The 11,454-nt window shown below is 42.0% G+C and overlaps 1 protein-coding gene across 1 annotated transcript in view; it reads left to right on the top strand.

Annotated features, from left to right (window-relative positions):
• The window catches only part of PRDM10 (PR/SET domain 10), a 79,526-nt gene extending 68,923 nt beyond the window's left edge, over positions 1–10,603 (top strand). The window contains exons 20-22 of the mRNA XM_006098874.3: positions 1,003–1,168; positions 4,849–4,952; positions 7,093–10,603. Coding sequence (XP_006098936.1) covers positions 1,003–1,168; positions 4,849–4,952; positions 7,093–7,293 — 471 coding nt within the window. The 3' untranslated portion in view covers positions 7,294–10,603. The remainder of the gene's footprint in view (positions 1–1,002; positions 1,169–4,848; positions 4,953–7,092) is intronic.
• The last annotated feature ends 851 nt before the right edge of the window (positions 10,604–11,454 follow it).

The raw sequence follows: 11,454 nt of genomic DNA, 5'->3' as shown, positions 1-11,454 counted from the left end.
GCAGCATTAGGAAGGTTGAGATCACTGAACCCACATGAGGAGGCAGGACCCCTGCAGGAAGACAGGCCAAGGAGGAGACTTGTACAGGCCCTCGAAGTGGGTGCAGGGCCATTTCCACAGGGAAGGGGGCTGTGGTCCCCTAAGGGAGGCCTGGAAGGGGCTCCCTCACATTCCAGGTGGGCGTGGTCACTCGGCCTCGTAGGAGGAGGGCACAGCGAATAAGGGCCGACCGAGATTCCCGCAGGGTCCCCCCGGCCTGGGTCTAAGAGCCATATGGCTACAGAGATAAATTCTGGGAATTAAGATGATGTTTAGGACATTTTTGTAGAAGTGGTGTTTGAATTAGGTCTTGAAGGAGAGGTAGGATTTTGACATGGTACTTGGGGAAGAAATGATGACTTGAATATGGTCTCATTCGAGTAAAGACACAGAGATGGGACATTGTGTATTTATAGAAAACTGTTTAGGTAGTAACAGGAAATGGTGTTTGGGGAAAAAAAAGCTGGAAAGGTGGTTTGGAGCTGGAGTATGGAAGGCTTGAGGGGCAGTCTGGGAGCCTGGGCCTTACCCTGGAGACAGGAGTGGGCTCCGCAGCGGGGTCTGCACCTCGCCCTGTGCTCAGCTCCGCTAACGCTGGGACTGTGCTGTTCACTTCAGTGGGAAGTAGGACTTCAGTTTGTGCAACAGATTAGCTTTGTGATGCAGGCAGGTTAGTTCGCTTCTCCATTGTTCTCATTTCGTGTAATACAGACAATCATATTTTCACTCACTTATCTTTCTAACAAGATACTCTTGGAGATAATCCTTTGAAAACAAAGTAGGATTTCATTGTTATGATTACTTTTCATTGTTCCTATTTGTATTTAAAATATTACTATTTCAGCAGGGGTTCTTTCAGTATTAGAATTCATACTAGCCTGACTTATTTCTTCAGTTATTTATGAGTTTTCGCTTTATTGGGAATTCATGATTTTTCTACTCTCGCTTTCTCTCTCCCTCCAGGTGGCTGGGCAGCCACTGAGCCCCTCCTCCCAGCAGTCTCAGCAAGGGCTCAGCCCCTCCCACATGCAAGGCAGCTCCTCGGCCCCAGGCCAGGCACCCCAGCAGCAGCAGAGCTCTGTGCAGCACACGTACCTGCCCAGCACCTGGAACTCCTTCCGTGGCTACTGTAAGTGAGAGACCAGGGCCCTGGCCGGGGTGGCTCAGTGGGTAGGAGTGTCTGCCTGTTCACCAAAAGGTGGCCGGCCGGCTTGATTCCCAGTGAGGGCACATACCCAGGTGGCGGGTTTGATCCCTGGTCAGGATGCCTGCGGGAGGCAACTGATGTTTTTTTCTCACATCAATGTTTCTCTCTTGCTCTCCCTCTCTCCCTCCCTTCCTCTCTCTAAAGTCATTAAAATATAAAGAAACAAGGGGATAAAGCTACAGGTCATCGGTGGGGAACCTGCAGCCATGGGCCATTATTTCATCAGCTTTATAACGGATTTTCTAGATTAAAGTTTCATTGACCCTTTTCTTCACTCTGCCTATACTTGAAGAGTTGCATGACAGAATTCAAGGTAGCATCCTGATCAGAGAGCCACTCATTTCAGAGACATTAGGAATATTGCTGGAATAAGTGTAGGCAGGTGATTTAAATAGTAGAATAGATGGTTGTAGGATCTGTCGATTATTGATTCATGTCTTCCACCAGTATTTATTGAATGTCTGCATATCCACCCGTGTGCTAGACCCTGGGTATACAAAAGGTTAACATTCACATTACTAACACCACCCAATAATAATGCTAGCCAGCTTTCATTAAGCTCTTACTATGTGCCAGGAATGTTTTTAAGCCACGTATATACACATTTAGTATCCACAACCCATGAGATAAGTACAATAGTTATTTGTATTTCACAGATAAGATAACTTAGGTACGGAGGAACTTGTCTGAGGAACATAGCTTATAAATGGAGGTTTGAACACAGCAATCTGGATCCAGTGTTTACACCAAATCACCCTACTGGGCTGCCTCTCCTAAGGAGATTGTCTTTGGCTCAAAAAGATCGTTAGCTGCTTGAGAGAGAGATATGAGTAGTTGCTTTCAAAACCCCGAGATTAGTGCTACGGAAGCAGCAAAAGGCTGGCTGCTGAAGTTCAGAATAGGTGACAATCTGGGGGATGACAGCCTTGGGTATGAGCTGGAAAGTACGGGACCTCTATGACTGAAGATGTGGGAGGAACAGGACTAGAGGCCTCAGTACCCGGAACTAGGAGGGATAGGGGCTGAGAAGGTGGGAAGGCCAGTGATGATCTCCCCCTACTATTGATTTATTTTCTTTTTTTGGGGGGGTCCATCTCTGTTGTGTTTGATCATTGGCTATGTTATATAGATTCGGTATGGAATTAGGCTCCGCCCCGTCCATTTAGTTATTTTTACAGTCCATTCTCTTAAATATTGGTGGGCACTACGAGGCCTGAGTCTAGTTTCTAGTCATGGGAAACATCAGTGGGATCCTGGTCAACAGGCTGGCATTTATACTCAGTTTAATTCCTGTGAACGAAATACGGAATGATGAAGACAGTCATGGTGATAATAGTATGAACTAGCATTCTAACCTGAAGAAAAAGTTTGTAGAACTGAACTTTTTTATTTTAGGGAAAAAATTTAAAAGATAGAAAAATATACCAATAATAGTGTAATGAATGTCCCTGTACCCATTATCTAGCTGCAGCAGTTATCAACTCATGGCCAATTTTATCTCCACTGAACACCCCCATGTCCCCTCATCATTCTCTCCCTCTCTCCCAGTTCTCCAACTAGGTAATAATCCATGTCATTTCATCCACAAATATTTTGGTATGTGTCTCTAAAACCAAAGGAATGTAATTTAAAAAAAAACACAACTCCAGTACCGTGACTGCCCCTAAAAATAAATGACGGTAATTTTTTTGATGCCATCAGATATCCAGTCAGGGCTCATATTTCTGTGACTGTCTCAAAAATTTTAGTCATTGGTTTGTCCAAACTGGGTTCCACATAAGGGCCAAACATTGCAGTTGATTCTGTATTTTGAGTTTCTTTTAATATGTCTTCTCTCTCTTCTCTCTCTCTCTCTCTCTCTCTCTCTCTCTCTCTCTCTCTCCAGTTACAATTTATGTGTTGAAGAAGGTGGGTCACTTGACCTGTAGAGTTTTTCACATTCCGACATTTCTCAAAATCCCACATGGATTTTGCTGTTGACATCCCTATATGATCATTTAAGATGCCTGCGTCCGGCTCTTTTATTCCCTTGTAGGCTGGCAATTAAATCTAGGCCCTGTTGGAATCAGGTTCAGTTTGTCCCCGACACTTCATAGCTGGCCGTGTGCTTCTATCAGGAGGCACGTGGTGTCTGGCTGTCTCTCTTTTCCTTTGGCCCACTATTTCATTAGGGATGGCAAAGTGGCCCTAGGCTGATTCTGTCATTTTTAAAAATATATATATTTTATTGATTTTTTACAGAGAGGAAGGGAGAGGGATAGAGAGTTAGAAACATCGATGAGAGAGAAACATCGAGAGAGAAACATCGATCAGCTGCCTCCAGCACATCCCCTAGTGGGGATGTGCCCGCAACCAAGGTACATGCCCTTGGCCAGAATCGAACCTGGGACCCTTGAGTCTGCAGGCCGATGCTCTAGCCACTGAGCCAAACCAGTTAGGGCTGATTCTGTCATTTTTATGCATGAATTAGCTAGGAAACTTCAATGAAGAAAACAATTTTACCTTAATGAGCAGGTTACTCGGAGGTACAGTTTGTGCAGGAATGGCAGGAAAAATGCTTGAAATACCTGGCTCATCGCCTTTATTTGCCAATTTTCAAATTCATGCGTTGTTTCCTAGCATTACCCAGTAGACCAATGTGGGCTGTGTGTGTGTTAGTGCTGTCATGTGCTCATGGATTTCAACACAGCTGACGTGTTTCAGATCACTGCCACTGTTATCCTTACTGATGCTCAGATTACCCATCTTTAGCTACTGGGAGCATCTTTTTTAAAAATATACTTTTATTGATTTCAGAGAGGAAGGGACAGGGCAAGAGAGAAATGACAATGATGAGAGAGAATCACTGATTGGCTGCCTCCTGCATGCCTCACCCTGGGGGTGGAGCCCGCAACCCTGGCATGTGCCCTGACCGGGAATCGAACCATGACCTCCTGGTTCATAGGTCGACGCTCAGTCACTGAGCCATGCCGGCTGGGAGCGTCTTTAGATTGGCTCCTGTATCTTTTCTACACAATCCTGTAGTCTTTTGTAGTATCTTGCATGCTGGTGTGACACCATGTTCTAGGTTCATCTTATATATTTTCTGCCCCAGATCTGGAACCAGCCATTTTCCCAAGAAGCTCTAGTCCCTTTTAGTAGAAAATATTACTCAGAGACTCAACTGGGTGCTAGGGTGAACTTTGGTGAAATAAAACTCAAGTTAGGTTAATTCATGATTGCTGGGCAATAGTGGATACATTGTGCTACTCATTCAGATGTGAATATAAGAGATAAAAAATATTAAGCTAACAGGTAAGTTTTTGTGTCTTATTTCAGGGTTTTAAAAAGCTGTTGTGTATTTATCTTTATGGATATTCAGAAGCCACAGAGGGAGGTGCATTGATCGCCTGCAATATTTGGTAACTCTACTAACCTCATGTGGGCAGTTTGTGCCAGAGGTGCTTTTACTATATCAAAAAATCAGGTTATCATAAGACTCTCTCAGCAAGCAAATCCATGGCAGTGTCTCGGTGGGGAAGGTGGTCACGTGTTAGGGTTTTTGTCTACAACTTGTATTAAAATCTGAGACCACTGGAATACGCATATTTCCTGTTTTTCAGCATCCGAGATTCAGATGATGACGCTCCCCCCAGGACAGTTTGTGATTACAGATAGCGGTGTGGCAACTCCAGTCACAACTGGCCAAGTGAAGGCGGTGACTCCGGTAAGCTGTGTGCTCGAGAGGGGTTTCCTGTCCAATTTTTTTTGGACCCGACTCCCCTCCCCTGCCTTCTACTCCCCAACCTGCAGTGTCTGAGTTAGTACCTCTCCTGTGCTCCCCTTACAACTTGTGGAGCTGTATTCTAACCCTGTCACAGTTTATTTTCATTATCGGTTTACTGTCTATCTTTTCTCAGTAGGTGATGAATTCCTTGAAAGCTGGGTCTTGGTCCTTATCTCTTTATTCTCAGTGCCTTGCACAGGAGGCTGGGCTATAGTAAATGATCAATAAATATCTATCCTATGTATAATTATAATGAACCTCCTAGATCCATATACATATGGATTCATAATTCATCACCTTTTTATGTGCTCCTTGGAATGTATATGAGCTGTCATTACTGTTGGTTATCAATTTGGGTTGGGAGAGAATGGCATAATGAATCTATTATAGAGCTCTTTCAAACTATTTTAAACAATTCAGCCATCCCAGGGTGAAAAACATTACCATAAATTCTCTTACTATATTTAGATTGGGCAGGTCAGCATTGATTGTATCTGCTACCTCTGTTTTTATCTTCACTGGTTTATTCTGGCCTGCCTCTAAGTTATTAGAAAACAGAGTATGTAAATTTAAATTAAGGAAAATACTCTTAAGTGGATAGGAATAGCAGGATGTTCCAGGGGAAGACTGATTCCCCTCAAAGAGTAGCAGGATAGTCTAGTGGCCTCAAAAACCTGATTTTTTTTTTTTCAAGGCATACTGAGAGCTCACTCATTTTTTAGCATCCAAACTCACATTAACCAGACTGAGGAGAGATGTGTAATCCAGAGTAACACTATTGTCAACGAAAACAATAACTAATGTAAAATGGTAATGATCAATGAAATTTCTGCTTCCTGTGGGTCCCATTGACTCTACCATTTTTTACCCAGGAACTTATTTGGGAATCGGATTATAGCCAAGGATGCCCCTTCCCTCACCACAATATACATACACACAAATTTAATGTATATTTTTTTTTGGGGGGGGGGGTTCATAGATTCTCAGAAGTCCACTTATGTACCCTAGGTTGAGAACCAGACCCATATGGGAAACCAAATCATAATCATAGTTGTGTGATGAGCGTAGACTCAGAGCATATGGCCCTAGATCAATCAAATGGGTATTTGGCTATGGCTTTTTTTTGAGCATTGCTTGAAAAGGCCAATGCTTGAGTTTTCAAACTGTGCCTTTTTTTTTTTTAATTTTTATTGATTTTCAGAGAGGAAGGGCGAGGGATAGAGAGATAGAAACATCGATGGGAGAGAAACATCGATTAACTGCCTCCTATATGCCCCACACTGGGGATTGGGCCCACAACCCAAGCATGTGCCCTGACTGGGAATTAAACCGATGACCTCCTGGGTCATAGGTAGATGCTCAACCACTGAGCAACACCGGCTTTGCTCTGTGACTTCCTTTTTTTCTCAGCCTAGTAGCTAGCTAATCCCCCTTCTGTCTGCATTTTTTCTTAAAAATGTTAATGTGAGGATATAGCTAGCTGCAGTCTATGGGGGAGACTTCATTATTAGAGGGAAAATGAGGAAATAGAGAGACAGTGTATATTTTCATGAAGCTAATGTATTCAATGTAAGGGCTTTATTCTAAGACTGTGCTCTTCCTATGCTTTTGAGGGTTAAAGCGTCTTTCGTTTGATAGCAGCATTTCAAAAATGGCTTTGCTTGGCAAGATAACATTTAGGAACATTTATTATCACTTTTAATTTTGCCGGCGTTTGAAATTCTGAAGTCTGGGAACAGTTGATCTTAACTACCTGTCTTGGGGGTTGTTCTGCCTCTTTAACTAGACTTAGATCAAGCATGTCAAACTCGCGGCCCGAGGGCCACATACTTCGTTTGTTTGGCCTGTGTAAGCCTTTGAGTTTGACATGCTTGCTTTAGATGATACCTAAGTCACCTTTGTCATCAATTACTGTGACTGATCCATTCTCCCCAAAACACTTTGGTAGGGCACCTCCCCTACGTGCCTATTTTAGTTCCCCTTGTAACATTTCTTTACAGATTCCTCCCTCTTTCTGTCCCCAGGACCCCCTGCCCCCATTAGGCCTCAGATTTCTAAAGATCCTTTCTTCCTGCTCTAGGGTCATTATGTGTTATCAGAAAGTCAACCGGAACTGGAGGAAAAGCAAGCCTCTGCCCTCTCTGGGGCAGTCCAGGTTCAGCCAACTCCGCACAGTGACTTGGACCCCCAGACCACCAGCCAACAGCAGCCCACACAGTACATCATTACCACCACCACCAACGGGAACGGGAGCAGGGAAGTGCATATCACGAAACCTTAACTGCCACCCTTGAGCTAGAACCCACAGTCACATCATGTCTTTTCTCATTCATAAATCGGAAAGCTTCTGACACTTACAACTCTTTTTTACAATTTGTCATTCACTCAAGAGTTTGGAGGTTACCGTTTGGACACTCGTACAATTGACTAGGGTTTATTTGATCAAGGCCACCTTTACCAAATTGACTCTTGGAACCCTAGGAGTTGCTGTTGTGGAATGGAGATCTTTCAGTGGCAAGTAGAGTTCAAGATGGAGACATTTTACCTTGTTCGTGGGTTGTTTTTTTAATACATTGATAAGCCTTACTTTTCCTTTGTGGAACTATTAAGTGGCGTATTGTGTTTGTACCAAAGGTGGAGAAAGGGTGTGACAAGTCCACGGCCATGGACTTCATTCCAAGCCGTGGCACCAAAGGAGAAGGGGCATCTTATGGGTCGATGTTAGGTCAGAACTGCTTCATCTTTTGAGTTTGCGGGAACTTAACCAAGGGGCCTATTGACTATGAAGATAACAATGATCAAACAAAGGGTGACAGTGATGTTCTGAAGGGAAAACTGTCGCCTAAATTTTTTTTATTGCTGATTGAAAAAAACAACAGCTTGCCTTTTTAGGAAAAATCATTGTTGGGCGGTTGGTAGTACTTCCCAGAGATACTGCCCTCAGCACATAAGGCCAAGAGACCATGTTCTGCTGGATCTTACTTTATTAGTCCACAACGGTGGACTCCCTGTAAGAAAAAGGTTGCCTGATGTCAGCAGAATGTAAACTTCTGCATTAAAGCATCGCCACCGTTCTCTGATGCGGTTGTAATAAGGAGATACTAGAGATAGCTGTACCCAGTGACATGACGGAGACGGTATATATGTATATAAAGTGAGAAGCACTGAAATCTTGTCCTGCCTTGCAGGATCCATACCATTCATTGGTAAAGGCTGAATTCCCTTCTCTTACCAGGTGTATATTCGGCCCTCGCCCACAGCACTCAGTGTATTTTAGAATTTTTAATGCTTTCTTAAAATGAACATTCTGTAAGGTTGGATGGAAAGGTGGCCCTCCTTATTTCTTACCACTCTTACCTTAAACATACTACAACTCATCTGGACCCTTGGGTACGACCAACTTCACACTTAGGGGTAAAATAAGAACGTGGGGACCATTTATAATACATTAAGGCAGTGATTTTCAAACTTTTTCATCTCATGGCACACATAAACTAGTCACTAAAATTCTGTGGCACACCAAAAAATATATTTTTTGCCAATCTGACAAAAAAGGTATAACTTTGATTGATTTACCAAAAAAAAAAAAAAAAAATTACCTACCCTTTTTGCTTGTATATAAAGATTTCTGGTACTAAGAACTAACCAATCAGATGAAACCTTATTATGCAATGCGACCAATAAGATGCAACCAATTATTACATGATCTATATATAGGGTGTCCCCCCAAAATGTATACACCTACTTTGGATTATTATAAGGGCAATGTTTATTATAACACATCTCCCTTGCAAAATTGAGCTATCAGCTATTCAACTGTGTATACATTTTTGGGGGGGGACACTGTATTTATGGTTCAAGGCAGAGCCTTCATACCAGACGGCTATTGTTGTATTGGCTGTTGTCATTTTTTTATTTGACAATCTGAGAAGAGGCCAGTGCCCCTGACTAAATAGTCAGGTATTGAATGTTTTAAAAATTCTTCTTGCAGCACACTGGATGAAAATCACTGCATTAAGGGATCTGGAAGAAATCCCATCTTTATGACTATTACACTATCAGTAGGGAAAGGGAAAAAAAAATCTGCCTCAGTGATAGTTTTGCTTATATGCATTCCTCTTTGTTAGCTATGAATTCAGCGGGGGGAAACATTTCCCTCCTTTTTACTATACATTCCAATTGTACACAGAAAACACTGCAGAGATCAGTATGTATTTTAACAACTTTTTTTGTGATATACTAACACATTTTTAGAATAATTACTGCTGGTAGAATTTCTCACTGCAGAACAGAAAGACCTGACTTAAATTTCAAATGAAGTTCATTTATTTTATTTACATTTCTGAGTAAAAACTGGTTCTATCAATTAAGTATAGTAGCTTCTTTATAGTAAAGATAACTTTTCTGAAAAGTAAACGATTCTATTGAAATAACTTTACTAATATGTAGATTTTTGCACTTTATTTCTGAGACCTCATTTATTGAGTTATCCCTGAAAGTTTGGGCACTAAGAGAACTTGAGAAAGTTACTTGGGAAATGTGTAGAAACTGAACATGGACTCTGTATCTTTGGTAACAAAGAGGTAATGTCAATATTTTTAATAGAAAATATTGACCCTGAATGACGAAGTAGAGACTCTGGGTCCCACAGGCCCACGTTGTAATGATTGTGCATATCCTAGAATGAAGTGCTAGGTGAAGAATACTACACTTTCCCAATGACCCAGTTTAGTTTTAATACCTTCAATTTGGCTCTCTTGGGTCCTTTTTAATTTGAATCAGCAAGGTACCTCCCCCTCCTCCCCTCAGGGGTAACATTGATTAACATAGAAAACTATCACTAAATGGAATGTTCATTTTATACCAGTTATTTCAAGTTTTAAAATACACAGAAGGAAATGTGGAAGGACCTCTTTGTCTATTTCCTATCTAAGTTTGTTTGTTTTTTCTTTCTTTTGTTCTTATGTGGAATAAGTAAATCTCTAAAACTAATTTGTGTATTATCCACCAGAGATGCAGGTGGCAGTCAAGCCAAATAACACTGCTTTAAGATCAGGTATTCCGCACATCCATCCAAGGTAATAAATTTTCAAAAGGACTTGGATTTGAAGAGATGGCAGAGTATAAGTCATCTGAAGACCCAATTTTGGGGGAAAATGTTTGTAGCCAATGTTTATATTGTTCTGTTTCTTAAGACACATTGGCACTGTAGACTTCAATCAGTGCAGTGTAAATTTTGGAATAACATAGATTTTACATTTTTATTGCTTGATTTGTGCCCACATAGTAGACATTTCATCATGTAAAATTCCTGTTATCCAGGAAAAAAACTATTATTTTGATTCTTGAATTGTTGTGTTTTTTTTTTTTTTTATTTCCAATTATCCTTTCAAAAAACTCTTAGGGCTAAGAAGCACTTGATGAGATGCTAAAGCCGACCCCCCCGGGTTGAAAATGTTGACCCTATCCTGTTATTTAAATGTGAACATTTATTGTACATTCAGTGAGTTATAGTGTTAATAGTCTTGTGCTACTCAGCAGGTGTAAAAATTAATAAATATTTTTTTAAATAAACATCTTCCTTGTTTGTATGTGTGAAGCTTCAAGAGCTACTGAGACTGTTAATTTTTTTTTTTCTACTATTACAACTTATGGTGTTTTGACTCTTTGATTCACTGTGGTCTGGTCAGACTCCCTGTGAGAGAATTTGTGGATGACGACTGTGGAATGATGTTCTTCTGCTTATTCACTTGGTGGTTTCTAATTGAAGAACCTACCAACTTTCTAACAGGAACTAAGGGCAGGCTTGTAGCCAGCAAGGGAGCTGAGAGGAGGCTTTTTTTTTTAAACTTCTACTTTCCAAAAAGGGAGGGATATTTTTTGGGGCCCTCCAGCTTCTCTGACATGGTTGTATCTGAGCAAGAGAACTGAGGCCCGGCGGTGTGACTCAGTAGCTGAGCGTGGACCCTAGGAACCAGGAGGTCACCATTGGATTCCCCTGTCAGGGCACAGGGGGGGGGTGGGGGCCCCCCCCCCGGTGGGGGGCGCCCAGGAGGCAGTGGAAGGATGATTCCCCCAACATGGGGGTTTTTTTTTTTCTCCCCCTCTCCCTTCCTCTCTGAAACCAAAAAAAATTTTTTTAAAAACTTTTTATAAAATAAAGAGAGAACTGGGGGTGTTCCCTCCCCGTCTGCCGGGAGTAGCTGGGGATTCTGAAGCCTTTTTAAGACCCAGGGAGTAAGAAGAAAGAGACATAGTTTCTTAACAAGAGGAACGTTTTCCAGTTTAATTTAAAATGTTTTTCTTCAGGGGGTATACTTTTTTCGACATCCAGGGTCTTGGTCGGGGGGGTGGGAGGCGACGGGGAGGGGGGGGGGGGGGGCGTGGAATAGGCTCCAGTCGCCTTTCTCCTGAATGAAACTCGAGAAACCGCTGTTTTTTC

The sequence above is a fragment of the Myotis lucifugus genome, unplaced genomic scaffold (assembly GCF_000147115.1).
Source record: "Myotis lucifugus unplaced genomic scaffold, Myoluc2.0 scaffold_250, whole genome shotgun sequence".
In the NCBI taxonomy this organism is placed as follows: domain Eukaryota; kingdom Metazoa; phylum Chordata; class Mammalia; order Chiroptera; family Vespertilionidae; genus Myotis; species Myotis lucifugus.
The sequence above is the reverse complement of the archived record's forward strand: the minus strand, read 5'-3'. Positions and strand labels throughout refer to the sequence as shown.